General features: G+C 51.1%; 1 protein-coding gene across 4 annotated transcripts in view; it reads right to left on the bottom strand.

The window, feature by feature from the left end:
* Window positions 1–10,669: 10,669 nt before the first annotated feature.
* Window positions 10,670–18,854, bottom strand: part of IL9R (interleukin 9 receptor) — a 12,581-nt gene continuing 4,396 nt past the window's right edge. Inside the window, exons 3-10 of one of the 4 annotated variants that reach the window (XM_073899805.1) lie at window positions 18,583–18,711; window positions 18,165–18,276; window positions 17,871–18,049; window positions 17,282–17,427; window positions 16,714–16,918; window positions 16,084–16,192; window positions 14,842–14,926; window positions 10,670–13,384 (exon numbers count right to left, since the gene is read on the bottom strand). In XM_073899805.1, the coding sequence (XP_073755906.1) occupies window positions 12,914–13,384; window positions 14,842–14,926; window positions 16,084–16,192; window positions 16,714–16,918; window positions 17,282–17,427; window positions 17,871–18,049; window positions 18,165–18,276; window positions 18,583–18,711 (1,436 nt within the window). In that variant the 3' untranslated portion in view covers window positions 10,670–12,913. Of the gene's footprint in view, window positions 13,385–14,841; window positions 14,927–16,083; window positions 16,193–16,713; window positions 16,922–17,281; window positions 17,428–17,870; window positions 18,050–18,164; window positions 18,277–18,582; window positions 18,712–18,854 lie in introns of all 4 variants that reach the window. The other 3 variants (XM_025877963.2, XM_025877964.2, XM_025877965.2) reach the window with 3 other exon arrangements.

Here is an 18,854-nt window from a genome sequence, read left to right as displayed (position 1 = left end):
ACACACACACACACACACACACACACACACACACACACACACACACACCCGCGAGACACTGATGACAGACATCGAGGGAGACACACGGAGACGGGAAGACATCCTGTGCTCAGGGAAGAACCAACACTGTGAAAATATCTACTCTCCCCAAAGCCGGCTACAGAGTCGGCGCCGGCGCTACGCAACTTCCAGGACCGACCCGACAGCCCTGAAGCGGGTGTGGACGCGGGACGGACCCGGCGGGGCGGAGGCGGCGGGAGCACGGCCACAGCGGCGGGGGCCCGCTCCCTGCCCGCAGACCGCCGGGGAGGGGGGGGGGCCCAGGAACCGAATCCATGCGGCGCATAAACACAGACGCACGGACCCCCGGAGCGGATCCGAGTCCAGAAAGGGGAGCCCCGACAGCCCCGCGCACAGCACCCCCGGGACCCCACGTCACCGCACACAAAGCCACGGAAACCCCACGGTCTACACAGCGCGCCCTTCCTGTGAGCAGGGACGCCCTCAGCAGTCCCCGCTCAGGCGGCTTCTCCTCACCTTCTCCTCCCAGGCGGGTCCTGAGAAGGCCGGGCTCCTGTCGGTGTGGAGGCGGTCCCACGTCCTCCCAAAGCTCCACAGCGGGTCCGGAGGAGGAGGGACTCCTGGCACCCCAGGCAGAGATGAAGCCGCCTGAGCGCGCATGCGCCGCACGGGGTGGGCAGCTGGGTTCGGGCGCCCCCTGCGGCCAGTGGAGGCAGTGCAGGACTCGGTGCACAGTTCGGGGGAGGCACCGACCCCTTCCCCCGGGGCCAGCTGAATCCGATAAATTTTGGGGACTTTCTAACTGAAATGGAGTACAATATCCCGGCTTCTCCAGAAACACTTAAAGAACAATTACTTGGAAAGCATATAGAATAAAATGAAATGTAGACCAAAGCTTTACAACTTACACCAAAATTCACACCAAATTGTACATAAATTTAAAATGCACAACTATCAAATTATCAAAAAGAAAAGGAATCTACGTGACCTTGGGCTTGGTGATGAGTTTTTTTTTTAATGTTTTATTTATTTATTTGATAGAGTGACAGAGTGAGAGGCGGGGAGCACGAGCTGGGCGAGGGCCAGAGGGAGAGGCACACTCCCCGCTGAGCAGGGAGCCAGACGCGGGGCTCGATCCCAGAGCCCCGGGACCACGACCGGAGAGGAAGGCAGGCGTTCAACCGACTGGGCCACCCAGGCGCCCCGGGCTTAGTGGTGAGTTTCAACACACAACACCAAAATCCAATCCAAAAAAGAAAAAAGAAATTATACTGTGAACTTTATAAAATTAACACCTCTACTAGGAAAGACCTTGCTCAAAGAACTAAAAGACAACCCACAGACTGCAAGGAAATATTTGCAAAACACACACCTGATAGAGGGTTTATATTCAAACCATACAAAAAACCCTCAGAACTCAAAAATAAAAAAAAACAACCCTAATTGACAATGGATAAATATCTGAACACATACCTGCACAAAGAAGACATACAAATACAAAATCAGCATACAAAAATATGCTCGACATCCTCTATCATTAGGAAATTACAAATTTGAACAACAGTGAGACAGCTCTCCTATTAGAAATGCTTAAGTCCAAAGTTTTTCCAAGGGAAAAACTGACTGTAGGTGATAGGGCAAAAGGTCTTCATCTTGATACGGAGAACAAAGGCAAAAGAAATACAGAAAAAAAGTGAATTTCCTTTGCAGCCTGATGAGGTTTTACAATATAGGTGAGGTTCAGTGGGGTGAGGTTTGTCTCGAGCCGATGACCAAGAAAGAATTCTTGAGACATCTTTGATGCAAAATGGTGGCTTATTAAGGCCCGGGGACAGGACCTATGGGCAGAAAGAGCTGCTGCACAGGGGTCTTGAGGAGTGGGGATTATATACTGGAAGTTGGGGGAAGGAAAAAGGAGGTTTCAAAAGAACTTTCACACGCTAAAGAGGACCGACCTACAAGATACCAGAGGTCTTGCCATTGTCAAGTTAAGGTTGTTTTCCCCTCTCAGCAAGGCATTAACATTAAGATAGTTGGGAGATTCCTGGAAGAATGTCACACATGTCCCACTCAGGAGTGGGGGGTGGGGGGAGGTTGCAGGGTGTCAGCTTGTGCCTTGTCTTCAGCCAGCCTTCTGTTCCCTCATCACAGCCCATTAACACATACTGAAGACAAGCAGGGTGATCTTCCTCCAGGAACTCAACTTCCTCCAGGAACTCAATACTGATACTTTGCCAAGGGCAAAAGGCAACCTTGGCTTAACATTAGCCTGACCACCAGGACCCTGTTAAGTCTTCTTCAACGTATAAAAATTCCCGTAGAAACTTTCTTCACCAGGGCGCCTGGGTGGCTCAGTTGGTTAAGCAACGATCTTCAGTTCAGGTCATGATCCTGGAGTCCCAGGATCGAGTCTTGCATCGGGCTCCCTGCTCAGCAGGGAGTCGGCTTCTCCCTCTGACCCTCCTCCCTCTCATGCTCTCTCTCTATCATTCTCTCTCTCTCTCAATAAATAAATAAAAATCTTAAAAAAAAAACTTCCTTTACCTCCACCATCCCTCAAGATATATGTTAGCAATCATCCTCTAAACATACGGCCCACTGATATACATCTGAAGGTTTCATGACTTAAGGTTTTACTAGACAGTAGTAAATGACCCCTCAAGGTCCTGGAAACCTTGCTTCCGAATTCCTTAGAGACTTACAACGTCCCTAACCCCATCCCAACTTGAAAGTATATAATCAGTCACTCCTCACAATCCCAATGCAGCTTTTTCTGCCCATGAGTCCGGTTCCTGTGCTTTAATAAAACCACCTTTTTGGCATCAAAGACGTCTCAAGAATTCTGTTTGCTCCGGGACCCCAACATTTCACAACAATCCGACCTAAGAAACTTTGGAAATGAATGGAATCTGTAGACTAAGCACCAAAAAAAAAAAAAAAAAAGTACTATACATAAACAATGGACTCTTTTTTTTTTTTAAAGATTTTATTTATTTATTTGACAGAGAGAGAGAGAGAGAGCCCGCACAAGCAGGGGGAGCGGCAGGTAGAGGGAGAGGGTTAGGCAAGCTCCCCACTGAGCAGCGAGCCAGTTGCGGGGCTGGGGGGGCGGGCCTCAATCCCAGGACCCTGGAGATCACGACCTAAGCCGAAGGCAGACGCTTAACTGACTGAGCCACCTAGGCACTCGTGGACTCTATCTTACAAAATTCTTTCTCATGGGGATAGTAGCTAACAATTCTGAAAGCACTACATCTATAATATGGAGTGGAACAATGAATTAAATAAATGACAGGTGGTGGGGGCCAAGGGTTAAAAAGAAAACCACAGGCCGAAAATGGCCTGACAAGGAAATTTACTGATATACCCCTCTGTTTCCCTTAGGAGGGCTACTTCCTAAAATGACACATTCATTGCTAATAATTTCTTTTTTTTTTTTAAAGAAAAGGGATTTATTGTTATGTTAATCACCATATATTACATCATTAGTTTTTGATGCAGTGTTCCATGATTCATTGTTTGTTCATAACACCCAGTGCTCCATGCAAAACGTGCCCTCCTCAATACCCATCACCAGGCTAACCCATCCCCCCACCCCCCGCTAATAATTTCTTTTTTTCCATTCTCTCCCTGCCTTAAAAATCCTTTCCTTTCTTACAACTCGATGGAGATGGTATCTATTTGCTACATAGGATGCTTCCAGAGTCATGAATCACTGAATAAAGCCACCTGGATCTTTCAATTAACTCAGGGGGATTTTGTTTCTTAACAAGTTTACCACCCTTGGAGGGGGAAGTCACAGATAAGCAAGGGGAAAAGGTTACAACCTCCACATGATAGTGGATGCAGTTGGAGATATCAGTATAAACTCATCTGGAGCTTAATATAGACAATCAACTGAGAAACTGTCAACCTTAAAGATAGAATTGCCAGTTATTTTCCCAGCAAAATGAGTTTCTTCGGGAATAGCTGAGGAACTGCAATTCGGGACAAGAAAACTACGGCAAACTACAGGCAACTCCAAAAAGACAAAGGAAAGGTCAGTTTGTGTTGGGTTTAAATAGGAAATTAGGCAGTATTGTTGTAAACTGTTTTAAAAAAAGGCATCACTTAGACCAAGCTCTTTCTGCTGGTGTTGGCCCAAGTAGTGGTACGGGTGTCAGAGCCCCCCCTTCAGGCTTCCTGGCTCCACTTTAAGCAAGGTTTCCTTTATTTAATTTTCACTAGAATATACACATCTATTTCCTTGCATTGTCATCTGAGCAGATTTAGTTCCCGCGGTATACAAGTTTTTTATGCCATTCTCCAGAAAAAGGGCTCTTGGAAGAGATGGCTGACTCTAGGGGCTGAGACAGTGACTATAGGAGCCAGGATGATCCTGAAGTATCAGAAAATGAGTAAGTACCAATAATGAAAATCTACCAAGTTGAAATTAGGTCAAGGGAAACAGGAGACAACAGAAAGAGCCACAGCAGGAATAAATTTATCAACCAAACACCCTACTGCTGGAATAAAACCAACGCCTAAAATAACTACCCAGGTGTTCACACTGGTAAAAATAACTTATTACATAGACTTTTTTTTTTTTTTTTTTTGGTAATGAGTAGAAAACAATGCACAAGAATTCCAAATGCTTGATGGAGACACTCAACCACCCATCACAGAAGTGGAACTAAATCCACAAAACATCTGACCATTCCTCCTCAACACCGTCAAGGTCACTGAAACAAGGGAAATCTCAGAAACCGTCAGAGCCAAGAGGAGCCTGAAGAGATGTGATGACCACCTGTGATCATGTGATGCCCCACATGGAACCCTCGAGCCCCAAAGGCAGAACAGAGGGAAACCGGACACAATATGAACTTTGGTGAATAATAAGATATCAGTATTGGTTCATTAACTGTGACAATTCTGGAAAAGAAGAGAAACAACAGAAATTAAAAGTCAAATAAGAGAGGGGCGCCTGGATGGCTCAACTGGTTAAGCGTCCGACTCTGATCTCAGCTAAGGTCTTGATCTGAGGGTCGTGAGTTTAAGCCCTGCGTTGCCAGTTGTACTTAAAAGTTTAAAATTTTTTTTTAAATCAAATAAGAGAACACTGGAAGCGCAGAGGAAATGGGTAATTTCCAAGTAAAAATGCACATTAGCAAAATGGACCCTGAGATAATGAAAATAGAAACAGACCAATGAGCATGAAAGGTCGCAGTAAGGCTTAGAAACCTCCCATCGGGGGCGCCTGGGTGGCTCAGTTGGTTAGGCGACTGCCTTCGGCTCAGGTCATGATCCTGGAGTCCCGGGGTCGAGTCCCGCATTGGGCTCCCTGCTCAGCAGGGAGTCTGCTTCTCCCTCTCCGACTCCCCCTGCTTGTGCACGCTCTCTCTCATTCTCTCTCTCAAATAAATAAATAAAATCTTAAAAAAAAAAATCTCCCATTGGAAAATTCCCCAGAAACAGATGGGTTCTAGTAAACACCTGAGTGTTCTGATTGTAGTATCAAAGCTTGCTATATTTATATAGTTCATCTAATGCAGGATTCCTGTGATTCCAAAATAAACATTATTTTACGTACCACCACAAATGTGCTGCCAATTCAACTGTGACTTCCTCAACAAAAGAAAAAAAAATGGTTGATGAGTTTACTTCCATTAAAACCAGAAAAGTTAATTTTTAAGAAATTCAAATTTGGTATAATATATTTAAGCCTAAATAACGTTGCAATTTTTATCACACCTACTTCTCAATATGCATCCAACTGTCAACACCAGAACAGAGAGGACCTCGAGTGGGGCCCAGGGTGGCCAGGCCACTGGCCCCACACGAACCTGCTCCAGCCCCACGCACACTTGCAGCCAGTTGCTCTCAGTGCTTCTCCTCTCCAAGAAGCGGAATCTGTGAAAAGTACTATGGTATGCCACGGTTATGAAGGGCCAAAGCCCTGATGAAGGGACAATTCTGTAAGATATATCCTGCTGAAATGCTACAGGACAAAGTACAAATAAACGCGTGAGAAAGTAGGACACCTAGGGTCCTGTGCTCGCCTCGGATGACACATCTCTGGGGAACCTGCCCTGGATCTCCCTCCTGCGCCCCGAGGACCGTCTCTCTACTTTGTCCTCACAACCCCAAATTGTCTGGAAGCCGCGGACACCACCCACTCACAGTTTAGCTGTGGCCAGTTCACCTGCTCAGGAAAGGTCTGGGGAATCTCTGAAATTTAGAGTTCTGAGTATCTAGTGTCATAATTTGGAAATTCCACCTGAAATAGAGCCCACTGTTCCTGTCCCTTGGTAAGAAAATGTAAAGATGACAAAGAGCAAACTAGAAGGTAAATGTACAAAAGTCAATTGATATCAGGACCATGGTGTGAATGTTTGTGTTCCCCCAAATCCATGTGTTGGAATCCTAATGAACAATGTGATGGTGTTAGAACAGGTTAGGGTGCCAGGGCCTTCCCTCCAAGTGAGGATAAAACAAGAAGTCTGCCATCAGAGACACCCTCATCTCAGACATGCACCCTCCAGAATGGTGAGAAATCAATTTCTATTGTTTATAAGCCACCTGGTCTGTGATATTTTGATAGCAGCCTAGATTGACTGAGGTGATCAGTAATGATGTATAGGACAAATTGGGATGTGAAATGAAAAAAAAAATTACATATGAAAATTAAGGTTCTTAAGTATAAATCTAACAATATACATAAAAATATTCACAAAACATTAAAACACAGATGAAGGAAATCAAACAACATATAAATAAATGTGCCTTGTGCCTCGGTGCATATGAGAGAGCAGGATGGGGCACCAGCAGCTCAGAGCGATCCGAGGAAATTTGGCCAGCGTTCCCTTCTTCCACCTCTGCTCAAATCCACGCAGTCTGATCCGGAAATACGGCCTCCATAGGTGCTGCCCTTGTTTCTGTCAGTTCGCCAAGGGCACTGGCTTCAGTAAGTTGGATTAAGTGAACCTCCTTGAATGGGTCATCCAGGATACCTGCCTCAACTGCAGATATCCAAGATACACTTAATGCCAATTCACTGTACATAAAATAAAAATACTTCAATTATGAAAAAAAATAGATAAATGCAAAGATATTCCTTATTCAGAAGCAATGCACTCAATATTAAGATGGCAATTTTTTCTAACTTGCTCTACAGATTCAATGGAATCCCAACCAAATTCCCATCAAAGATATTGACAAACTATTTCTAAACCAAGACTAGCCGACATAAGACTCAAGACCTCATACGTGGATCCAAAGACATAGCATAGGGCACCTGGGTGGCTCAGTCGGTGAAGCGTCTGCCTTCAGCAGGGGTCATGATCCCTGGGTCCTGGGATCGAGTCTGGCATCGGGCTCCCTGCTCCGCGGGAAGCCTGCTTCTCCCTCTCCCACTCCCCCTGCTCATGCTCGCTCGCTCTCTATCTCTCACAAAAATAAATAAAATCCTTTAAAAAAAAAAAACAAAGACAGTGTAAAGTTGCAATAATGAAGAGAATGTGGTCGTGCTGAAGGGACAGATGAACAAAAATGAGCTGTGCCAACAGAGTCACCTAATTTGTCAGAGGGACAAGCACCCCAATAGTGAAAGGAAAGTCTGTTGCACAAATGGTGATAGAACAATGAGAAAACACATGGAGAAAAAAGGGATGTGAACACAGACTTTAAAATTACACAAAAATTTACTCCAAATGGTCCACACACATACATTTTTTGAATGCAAAGCTGTGAAAATTATAGCTCTACATGACCTTGGGAGGGGCGCTTGGGCGGCTCAGTCGGTTAAGTGTGCAACTCTTGATCTCAGCTCAGGTCTTGATCTCAGGGTTGTGAGTTCAAGCCCCTTGCTGGGCTCCACGGTGGGCATGGAGCCTACTTAAAAATAAAAGAAAAACTAAAATAAGATAAAAAAATAAAACATGCATGACCTTGGGTTTGGTGACGAGTTTTAAAACACCAAAGCCAGTCAATGAAAAAAAAAAATTGGTGATGTTTTACTTTAGTACAATGTAAACTATCTACTCTGTGAAAGATCCACTAAAGAAATGCCACAGATGGGGAGAAAATGTTTGGAAAACACATCTAAAAAAGGGACTTCTGTGCAAAATATACAAACTCCAAAATGAAAAGAGGACCAACAACCCAATTAAATATGAGTAAAGATCTGAACACACACCTCATCAAATAAGATATACAGATGACAAGTAAGCTTACAGAATAATGCTCCACATCACGTGTCATGAGGGAAAAGCAAATTAAAACAATGAGCTAGCACTGCATATCTAGAGAACATCTTCAGAAAAACAAACAGCGATAGCAACAGGAACTTGCATTCATTGCCGGTGGAATGTATAATGCTGCGGCCATTTGGGAAGACACTTTAGCAATTCTTTCCAAAACTACACATGGTCTTGGGCGCCTGGGTGGCTCAGTTGGTTAAGTGACTGCCTTCGGCTCAGGTCATGATCCTGGAGTCCCGGGATCGAGTCCCACATCGGGCTCCCTGCTCGGCGGGGAGTCTGCTTCTCCCTCTGACCCTCTTCCCTCTCGTGCTATCTCTCATTCTCTCTCTCTAATAAATAAATAAAATCTTTAAAAAAAAATTGTGTTTAAAAGAAAAAACAAAAAACTACACATGGTCTCACCATGTAAGGCGATAATCACATTCCTGGGTGTTTAGACAACTGCTCTGAAAACATATATCCAAGCAAAAACCAGCCTGCAGTTATGTACAGCATCTCTCTTCAAAATGGCCAAATACTTTCCAACAAATCAGGATCTCCTTCAACAGGTGAGTGAATAACCAAGTGAGATCCATGCATGTGTGCAATGGAACACTATTCATCAACAGAAAGGAATGATCTATCGAGCCACGCCAAGACATGGATGAGTCTCACATGCATGTTACTGAGTGACAGAAGACAATCTGAATAAACTACATGCGGTACGATCCCATGTGTATGACATTTGGGAATGAAAAATTATAGAGATGGTAAAGAGCAGTGATTGAGAGTGGTGTGTGGGGTGAGGTGACCGGGAGAATAGGGTGCTGAAAGGAGGTGCCGATGGGCCAGGGGGAAGTGGTCGCCTCTGCTGGGGGAGATCTGCTAGGTGTGTGTGCGTAAGTCTGGTCTGAAGTAGCAGTGTCCATGAGAAAAGTCCTTCTCACTCTAGGGGACAAGGGTCTTCCTCCATCACATGTGTCACTATTTCAGAACCAGTTCTTAGGGAGATTATTTGGAGGGAGTGATAACATATACATAACATTAAATTTTCTTTTCATTAATTTTTATTTTTAAAATTATGGTAAAATATACATAACATAAAATTTACCACTTTCACCATTTTTTAAAAAGATTTTATCTACTTATTTGACAGAGAGAGCAAGAGAGCACAAACAAGAGGAACACTAGAGGGAGAGGGAGAAGCAGGCTCCCTGCCAACCAGGGAGCCCGATGCAGGGCTCAATCCCAAGACCCTGGGATCATGACCTGAGCTGAAGACAGATGCTAAACCATCTGAGCCACCCAGGCGCCCCATTTTCACCATTTTTAAGTGAATAAAACTAGCTTCCATTTTTTAGAGAGCAGCCATTTTCACGGGTGTGAAGTGGCATCTCATTGTGGACTTCATTTTCATTTCCCTGATGTCTAAGGATCTTTTCAATGTGTTTGTTGGGGTTGGACGAGGCAGTGACCTATTGTGTAGGACACCAAATACCATGCAGAATTTAAGAAAATATTTGGGAATGGAATATCAGCTATGAGTTTAGGATCCAGAATATATAAAGAGCTCTTACAACTCAACAATACAAGGACAAGCAACCCAATTAAGAAATAGGACAAGCAACCCAATTAAGAAATAGGACAAGCAACCCAATTAAGAATAGGCTTGTCTCCAAAGAAGATACAGGAGTAGCACATGAAAAGATGCTCAACATCACCAACCATCAGGGAAATGCAAGTCAAAATCACACTAAGGCACCGCCTTATACCAGTCAGAATGGCGATTTAAGGGGCCCGTGGCTGGCTTACTCAGAAGAGCACATGACTCTTTTTTTTTTTCTTTTAATGTATTTACTTATTTTAGAGAGAAAGAGAGAACAAGTGGGAGGGGCAGAGGGAGAGGGAGAGAGAATCCCAAGCAGACCACGACAAGTGCGGAGTCTGATGCGGCACTCGATCGCACGACCCCAAGATCATGACCTGCACCAAAACCAAGAGTCGGACACTTAACCGACTGCGCCACCCAGGCACCTAGCCATGGGACTCTTGATCTCAGGGTCGTGAGTTCAAGCCCCACTTTGGGTGTAGAGATTACTTAAATAAAGAAACTTTAAAAAACAAAACAAATTAAAAAAAAAAAAAGGACACTAACAATAGTTGGTGAGGATGTGGAGAAATTGGAATGCGAGTATATTACTGATGGAAAATGTTGAAGTCACTGTGGAGAACAGTTTGGCAGTTGCTCAAAAGTTCTAAACATGGACGGGCGCCTGGGTGGCTCAGTTGGTTAAGCGACTGCCTTCGGCTCAGGTCATGATCCTGGAGTCCCGGGACCGAGTCCCGCATCGGGCTCCCTGCTCAGCAGTGCGTCTGCTTCTCCCTCGGACCCCCCCCCCCCCATGCTCTCTATTTCTCTATTTATTCTCTCTCTCAAATAAATAAATAAAAAATCTTAAAAAAAAAATTCTAAACATGGAGTTACCATATGATCTAGCAATTCCACTCCTAGGAATATACACAAAAATATGGAAAACAGGTATTGAAACAAAAACTTTTACATGAGTATTCCCAGCAGCGCTTCTCACGACAGAGAAAAAGTAGAAACAACCCAAATGTCCAACAGAAGGGTGAATAAACTAAATGTGGTCCATCCACACAATGGAATAACATTTAGCCACAATAAGGATTGGGGTGCCAATACTGCAAAGTGGGTGAACCTCAGAAACACTACGTTGAGGGAGAAGGCTGTGCAGAAGGTCACATAGTGTATGACGGCATTTATACAAAATGTTCAGAAGCGGTGAATCCACAGAGAAAGGAGGTAGGCAAGGGGCTGCATAGGATAGGTCAGGTGGAGGGCCCACTGGGAAGTGCCTGCTTAACAGGAAGGGGATTTCCTTTGGGAGTGAGGACGGTTGGACAATATTATGCATATACTAAATGTCACTGAATTATACACTTTAAGAGTTATGGTTAAATTACGTGGATTTCACCACATTGAAAAACAAAGAGGGGCTGGCTCAATCAGTGGAGCATGGGATTCTTGATCTTGGGGTTGTGGGTTCAAGCCCAACACTGGGTGTAGAGATTACTTAAAAATAAAAAAATATGAAAAACAAACAAACAAACAAAGAAACCATTGCACATCCTCCCTTGCCCGGGAGAGTCCCCTTCCCTGACGGCCCTTCTGTCTGACCTTCCAGGCCCTCCACAGTCCGGCCAGCCACATTTTGGACACTTGAGCTCCAGCCTCGCCATGCCCCCAACCCCTCGAAACACCAGCCACATCAGGATTTCAGTTCCCTGTCACCTGCTCTCTGACCCCTTCAGTGCCCAGTACTCAGCGACTTCCTCATCCCAAGGTCTTCAAACCTTGCTCTGCTGCACACCGGCTCTCGGCACATGGTGGCCAAGGGTTGTCTCATCTCTAAAAGGGGAACGCTAGCATTTCCTGGGCACGGAGGTATGCAGGTGACTTGCTCAGGTGAACTCACAGCAACACAAGGAGGTATTGTTCGTCCTGAAGGGGCAGGCGTGGCTCACCTACCATCACATAGCCTCCAAGGGGCCGCAGGCTCACGCTCCGGCCCAAAGCCAGGTCTCTGGGTGCCACAGAGAGAAAATGTGTGACTCATAGGAACAACGTCTCTGGCCACACAGAAGAGGCGTCCCAGCTGTGGGGGTCACTTGTCACATGCAGGTGGCCTAGGTTCCCCGGGAACCCAGCCAGAGGAGCCACACAGATGCTGCCATAATACCCCAGCCCAGGGCTCCCCAGGGGTTGGCCCCAGGAAGTGGATTCACGCTATTTTTTTTATCCTTGGTTAGAACTGAAGATGTCTGCACCTCACTTCCGTCCACACCCCTCCCGTTCTCTACATGCTAAAAATACATTCTGGGTCCTGCCTCACCCCTTCTGACCACCACCTGGCTCCACTGAGGCTCCCCACAAAACCCCGGGGGCTCCACAGGCACACAGAGGGGAGGGGGTGCCTGTCTGACGCAGAGGGGGCCTTTGCCTGGGGAACCTGGGGCCACAGGTGCTTTTTTCTGTGCAGACCGCAGGGGTCAGCAGAACCCCATGGGGAGACGCCCTCTCTTATCTGGGCACCCAGAGAGGGACCGGCCTCCATTTGATCCTCCCTTTCGAACATCAGCAGCTCCCACCCTGGAAAGCCCAAGAGCAGACAGACCCCATCCCCCTGCACCTCCCCTGGGCCCCTCTCCCGGCCAGCAGCCAACTCTTGTCATCTCAGTAGGAGAGGTACTCAGGAGGGCACGGAGTGAGGTCACAGCACCGCCCCATCTGTGTCTGCTGGGAGCAAGCTGACCCTTTAAGGGGGTGAGGGCAGAACAGGTGTGGGGCTAACACCCCCTGCTCTGAGGGGCAGCGATGGAGTCAGAGGGCAGGGAGGGAAGTGGTGGACCCGGAGTGGGGGCTGGGTAGCAGGATGCTGAGGGGAGGGGACGGAGGAGGGGTCGCCTGCCTGCCCGCCTCCATCCGGACAGGAGGTCTGTGCAGGGGCTCCATTCTCAGAGAAACTTTAGTCCATTTTCCACAAAATGGACTTTATGCAGCTGGCCCAAGTCAGGGTCGCAGGTCAAACCCAGTAGGAGCGAAGAAAAGGCCCGGCGGTCCTCACAGGACGCATGCAGCGGGGTCTTGCCTCTCACTGTGACTGACTCCCCCCAGGACTACTTCCTCGCCAGGTGTCCAGATTCTGCTGGTCACAAGGAAGGCCACGGGCCGAGGCCGGGTTGCGCCCGGAGCTCTGGGTGTTTCCTGGGAAGGTGGAGGGGTGGCAGCCCCCGGAGCAGCCCAGGGCCCAGTAGTCACCACTGCTGCCCTCTGACTCTGGGGAAGCTGGCCTGCTGGGGCTCGCGGGGGCCCAGTCCTCCTGTGGCAGGTAGGGAGGTGGCTGCCCTCTCTGTTCCACGTGCCCGGCTAGCAGCACCGCCCCAGGGAGGCCGGAGCCAGGGCCCTCCTCCTCTTCCTCCAGGGCCACTGACTGCCAGGGATCCACTGGGTCGTAGGTCAGCCACGCAATGGCCTCCTGGACACCAGACTCCGAGGCTCCTCGTGGGGAACCGACACAGTCCTGGCTCGGCAGCAGACCGGTTCTGTGGGCCCCTATCCAGGTCTAGAACAGACAGCGTGGGGGGAGGGGGTGGGAAGGGTTCAGGCAGCGTGTTCGGGACTCTCCCTGGAAGCAGCCTCCCCTCCTCCTCCAGGAAGCTCTCCTGACATCCTCACCCAGAGTCCAAGCAACAACTGTGCTTGGAACATTCTATCTTGCCCGCCATGTGCCAGCCCACCCTCAGCCCAGGACCCCGGGTCCCTTCAGGACTCTCAGCAATCCCCCACCTCCCTGTTGGTGCTCACAGCAGCCTGACACAGGGTACAGGTGGTGACAGGTGCCGAGGACAGAGAAAATCCCTGGTTGCTGCTCCAGGCACTCCCACCAGCTACAGATGCTGGGCACCCTCTCCTGGACCACACACACACACTGGGAGATGCTGTGGGAACGGCACCTTTGGGCTGAGGGCAGCAGACCTGGACCCCTCCATGGAGCCACAGGAGGCCCCCACCTCCCAGAGGAAAGTATTTCCTAGGTGGGACCAGGAACCCCCACCAAGCGGACCACACATACCTCACCCTCTGTCTGCCCTGATCCCTGAGAGCCGACCCGTGGCTACAGCCCACCACCCGAGGGGTCTAAGTAGCCTGGCGGGTGACATGGGTCTACAGAAGATGGCTGGGTGCGTGCAGCCCAGATGACACATTCCAGGAGGATCACCTCAGGGGTCTTGACAGCGACAGCCCCTGTCTGGGAGAAGGAGGTGGCCTCCACCAAGGACAAAATGCTCAACTTTAAGCTTTGAGTTATACTTTTGGACAACAATCTTGAAACCTGGGGTCCCTTCTTAAATTTTTTTCTGGGCTCCCTTTTGAGAGACACAAGGGGGAGGCAGGGGGATGAGGAAGGACCCCAGGAAGCGTATCATCCCATCCTCTGCCCACAGTGGGGAACCCGGGACCACTTGGGGGAGCTTCTCCCCGCCCCCTCCCACCCAGGGGGCAGGAGCCACCAGACCAGTGGGAAGGGCAGGGGTCTGATGCCCCACAAAGGGGGAGATGGGGAGTGTGCCAGCATGCTATCCGTGAGGACCAGGAGGGGCCAGGCACTCCCCAGTGAGGGGCCAGGCACTCCCCAGTGACCCCCAGAGCAGAAGCCCACAGGCCACTGAGGGCCCCAAGGACAGCACGAGCACCAGACCCTCCCCACAGACGCCTTCAGAGAAGAAGCCAGGACGGGACAGGCGGCAGTTTGCACTATAACAGGACCATATACCTCACAGGGGCTGCTACCCCAAGACAAAAAGAAACCCGCAAGACAGAATAAAGCTAATTGTTCTGATGCATTTGAGACACAGTGTGTAAATTTAAACCCACTACGTATACCAAAAAAGCTCAAAGCGCTGACAAAGGCCCCCATACTAGCCCCCAACTCTCACCCGAAGCCCACATCCTGGGCAGGCCAGACACTTGGGTGACCCCGGCCCCGCCCCCAACCCCTGCCGTGGGCTGTGCACGCACCTGGAAGTCCCCATTGTGCACACTGTAGAGGGACTGGAAGAAGGCCCCTGGAGAGGGCACGTTGCGGTAGAAGCTCCTCTTCACCCTGAGGCCAAGAGAGCACAGCTGGAGGCCTCTGCACACCCAAGGAGGGGTCCTCGGAGGCCCCTGCGGGAGCGTCACACCCATCCTGCCTCATCTGTGCTGATGCCCCTTTTGCCTCTTACTGGGTCCAAACCTATTCTCGGGGCGAAACCCAACACGTGCCCCTGCGGCCTCCCGGGCTAAAGACCGCGTACAACAGACTTACACCAAGACACGCGTCCGTTACGGGGTGAGGCGCGATGGTGGGTTTAAGGCCACAGGTGTCCTCCTCCCTGAGCAACGGAGCCACGGGCCCTCCCACAAGGAGGTGGCCCAGGGCTCCAACCCAACAGGTCCAAATCAGCCTCACCAGCTTCCCAGGGGAGGAAGGGGCCCCTCCAGGTCCCCACCTCGCCGATCACCGGTCCTAGCTCATCTGCCCCCTCGGCTTCTCTTCCTAAGTCCTGGTGGCTCCCTCCACTTTGCTCCCTCTCTGCTTCCCCCGCCGTCTCCAGCCAAATCTCCGCCCTCTGGACACCACCACTGGCCTCCCGGTGGGTCCTCCCCATCTCCCTGTACCCCCAAACTCTATCCTCCAAATACAAACCAGATCTTGTCGCACACTGTTTCCCATGCTTCATCTGGCCAGCATCAACACCCCCCCCCCCCCCCCCCACCCCCCCCCCCCCCCCCCCTCAGCCCCCAACACCCCCACCCCCCACCCCGCTCCCTTAGGCCAACTTCCTCTCATCCTTTCTGCTGCCAGTCCGCACCTGGTCGGTCTCCTACGGGCCCCCTCCTACAACCTGACATGAGTGATTTACTCCAAATGGGCCCTGTGTCTGTTTTGTACTCTGGGGTGTTCACCAGGGTCCTGAGCACAGGACTGTGTTTTCATAGGAGGCGTTTAAAAATCAGCAAACCACAGAGCACCTCCAGAGGCAGGAGATGAGGACCTTGGGTGACTTGGCCCCAGTGACTCTGGGTCCCTCTGAGCCTCTTCGGGGCCCTACTGCCCACAACACACCTGACAAGTGGGAACTCTCCACAGGTCCAGGGCAGAGGCTTAAAAACCCCCATGCCGTCCAGGACCAGATAGGAAGGGAGGGATGGCTGGTTTGGCCCAAGATGCCCCACCTACCACACACGCACACGCACACACACACCTTGGCTACCGACCTGGGTGAAACCTTGAACACGAGGTAGGTCAGGCTGGTCAGCAGCAGAAAGAGAGGTACGGCAACAAGGGTACTGCTGTTGGGCTGCCCCCAAGGTGAGAACAGGGGGCCTGTGGGCAGGAAGGGCCCAGGCTTGTGAGCCTCCCTGGCACCGGGACGTTCCTCCAAATCCACACAGCAAAGCCCCCACAGGAGTGCCCTGGGCCACAGTGGAAATTTTCTCATAGACCACAGGGGTTGTGTCATGCCTGCTCATGAATCACCCCTACCCCTGGGCCTCACCTCCCCCATCTGCACGGTCATCAGGGTCAGTCACCCTCCCTAGCAAGTCACAAGGGTCAGCCCAGCCCTCCCTAGGGAGGTGAGACCATGTTCAGTCTCCAGAGATGGAAGCAGAGGCCCGGCGTGCCACCCTGGGCCACACTCACTCCCAGGGACAGACAATGGCTACAGGTTCCAAGAAGCCCAACGCTTGGCAGGTGTTTGTTTCCTCCTTAAAAATCTCAGATCTCCAGGGGAGAGTGGTCATTCGGGGCAGGACCGCCTCAGGGAGGGGGCTCCGGGAGGGTGGAAGGGGGGGCACGCTATGACGCACGAGGGAGGAGAGGCCTTCTGGGAGGGAGACCCCCACCTCGGGCAGGGCTCTGGGGAGAGGGGAAGCACACAGACTGGCTCCATTCGCTCCACTGGCCCGCATAGCTTTGCTCCTCCACCATTTCATCCTCCGGGGTGGCCATCTGGACGCGCAGGCGGGCCTCATAGCTGGAACCGGGGTCCAGCTCAGCAGCCTCGAGGGTGAGCCAGGTCACCCCGGCAATGTGAGCCCTGTGCCGGGCCTGCTGTGGGGTAGAGGACAGTTAGCAGGTGCGGAGAGTGGGACAGGGTCCATCGGCCCTCAAGAACACACAGGCACACGTACGAACGACCACGCCCAGGCACGTGGGCACACACACTCACCATCCCCGTGCACACTGACGCAGGTGCACGAACAGGCTCACTACACTCCCACTCCTATACATAGGCATAGCCTGTGCACACTCACCTCACATACAAACACACGTGTGTACAGTCACGCTCCTAGCTCTGATCACCCCCCCTCCTCATTAGTCCAAGTTGACACCCTCCTAAGTGGGAGGGGGTGGCCCCGAGCTGCCACTCCCAGGAGAGAGAGGCCCCTGGAGTAGTCGGCCCAGCTCTACCTCCCAGGCCTCTTCCTGCTTCTTGAAGGCCAGCTCATAGCTGAGGAGGGAGGTCAGGGGCTCCAAGGCAGGACTGACGCTCCAGGTCAGGACACAGTAGTCAGAGCTGACATTGCTCTGTAAGTCGGAGGGAGGGTCCAACTTCACTGAAACAGAGTGAGGCTCCATGAGGCTGTGTCTGTCGGCATGCCCAGGACTGCAGGGTCTGAAGGGTGCTGGGGGGCCTCACTAGCGGGCAGGTCTCTGTCTCCCAGAGAGGCCGCGGGTGGGACAAGAGCCCCTGCAACCAGACAGGGTGATTTTCCAATCGTGCCTGTCTCTCCCTTCATAAGCTCCTGCTGGAAGTGCTTTCCCAGGGTCTTACTGGAGTCCTTCCTGCTGTGACTGAAGTGCATTTCAACCCCATCTCTCCAGCAAGCAGTGGGCCCTCCCCTCCCAGGGGCCCAGCCTGCTCCCAGCCCTGGGGTCTCTTCTTAGTCGGGACACAGAACTTTCACTGGGCCGTGCAGGTTAAGGGCAATGGGACCTTGCCCCCCAATCCCTATAAGGCCAGGATGTTCCCTGTCAAGGCACCCAGACCAGGCCTCACCATGTCTCCAGGGCAGGTACTGCGGGTCCACCAGGCTGACCTGCTCCCTCCCAGAGACGTAACGGTGGAAAGTGATGGTGAAGTTGTCTGAAGGCACAAGCACTTCCTCGGGCGGCAGCACCAGGGTGCACTCACCGGCCCGGAAGACACATCTATGCTTGCTGCCCGGTGCGTGGTTGCTGGAAAGGGTGTGTGTTGGCACCAGAGGGCCACCGCACCAGCCCAGCCCTTACCACTGCTACCATGGGGCTCCCACCCTCACGTTCCTCATGAAGCCTGGCCCTCCAACCTCACCTGGTAAAGAGAAGCCAGGGACTGGGGCCCTGACCCAGCTCTGGGGCAGACCAGTGGCAGTCAATCCTTAAGATGTTGTTGCTGAGGCAGGTGAAAGATCCAGCCCCGAGCCCTGGGAACAGTGATGGTTTAGAGCCCACAGTGGCGGCTTCAGGGCAGGGTTAGGACCTGCGGCTGACACTCTGACAGGGCAGCCCCCCAAGAATGATCCCAGGAAAAGGCATCAAGGGCAGGGCTGGGAGTTGATGGGCTCTGACCCCTGAGGCATGGGTGGGAATGAAGTCCAGGCTGGTCCCTGGAGGACAGGCCCCAGCACGGTTCCAGCCAAACCCTTCCCTGTGGAGTGAGACAGATGACAGCCCCGCCCCCCAAGCTCTCCACCAACGCACCTCACAAGACACTAGTGCCCAGCCCTCACCTCCTCCTTCTCCTTGGACGGAGTCTCCCAAGCCCACCCAAGAGCCGAAGCAGGTGCAGATCAGGAGCCAGGTGCTCAACTCTCGCATCAGGGCCTCACTCTCCAAGGTCCATCCTGCAAGGGACTGGGCTGAGGGCACCCCCCATGAGATCCTCCTCCCCAGGAGGGCTGCTCCCTGTGGGGCATGCTCCCCATGAGATCCTCCCCATGAGATGCTCCCCAGGGGGGCTGCTCCCTGTGGGGCATGCTCCCCATGAGATCCTCCCCAGGAG

Source organism: Callorhinus ursinus, unplaced genomic scaffold (assembly GCF_003265705.2).
Source record: "Callorhinus ursinus isolate GAN/ISIS: 27379988/994484 unplaced genomic scaffold, GSC_fseal_2.0 scaffold13, whole genome shotgun sequence".
NCBI lineage: Eukaryota > Metazoa > Chordata > Mammalia > Carnivora > Otariidae > Callorhinus > Callorhinus ursinus.
Note: the sequence above shows the minus strand (reverse complement) of the source record. Positions and strands in the feature narration are given on the sequence as shown.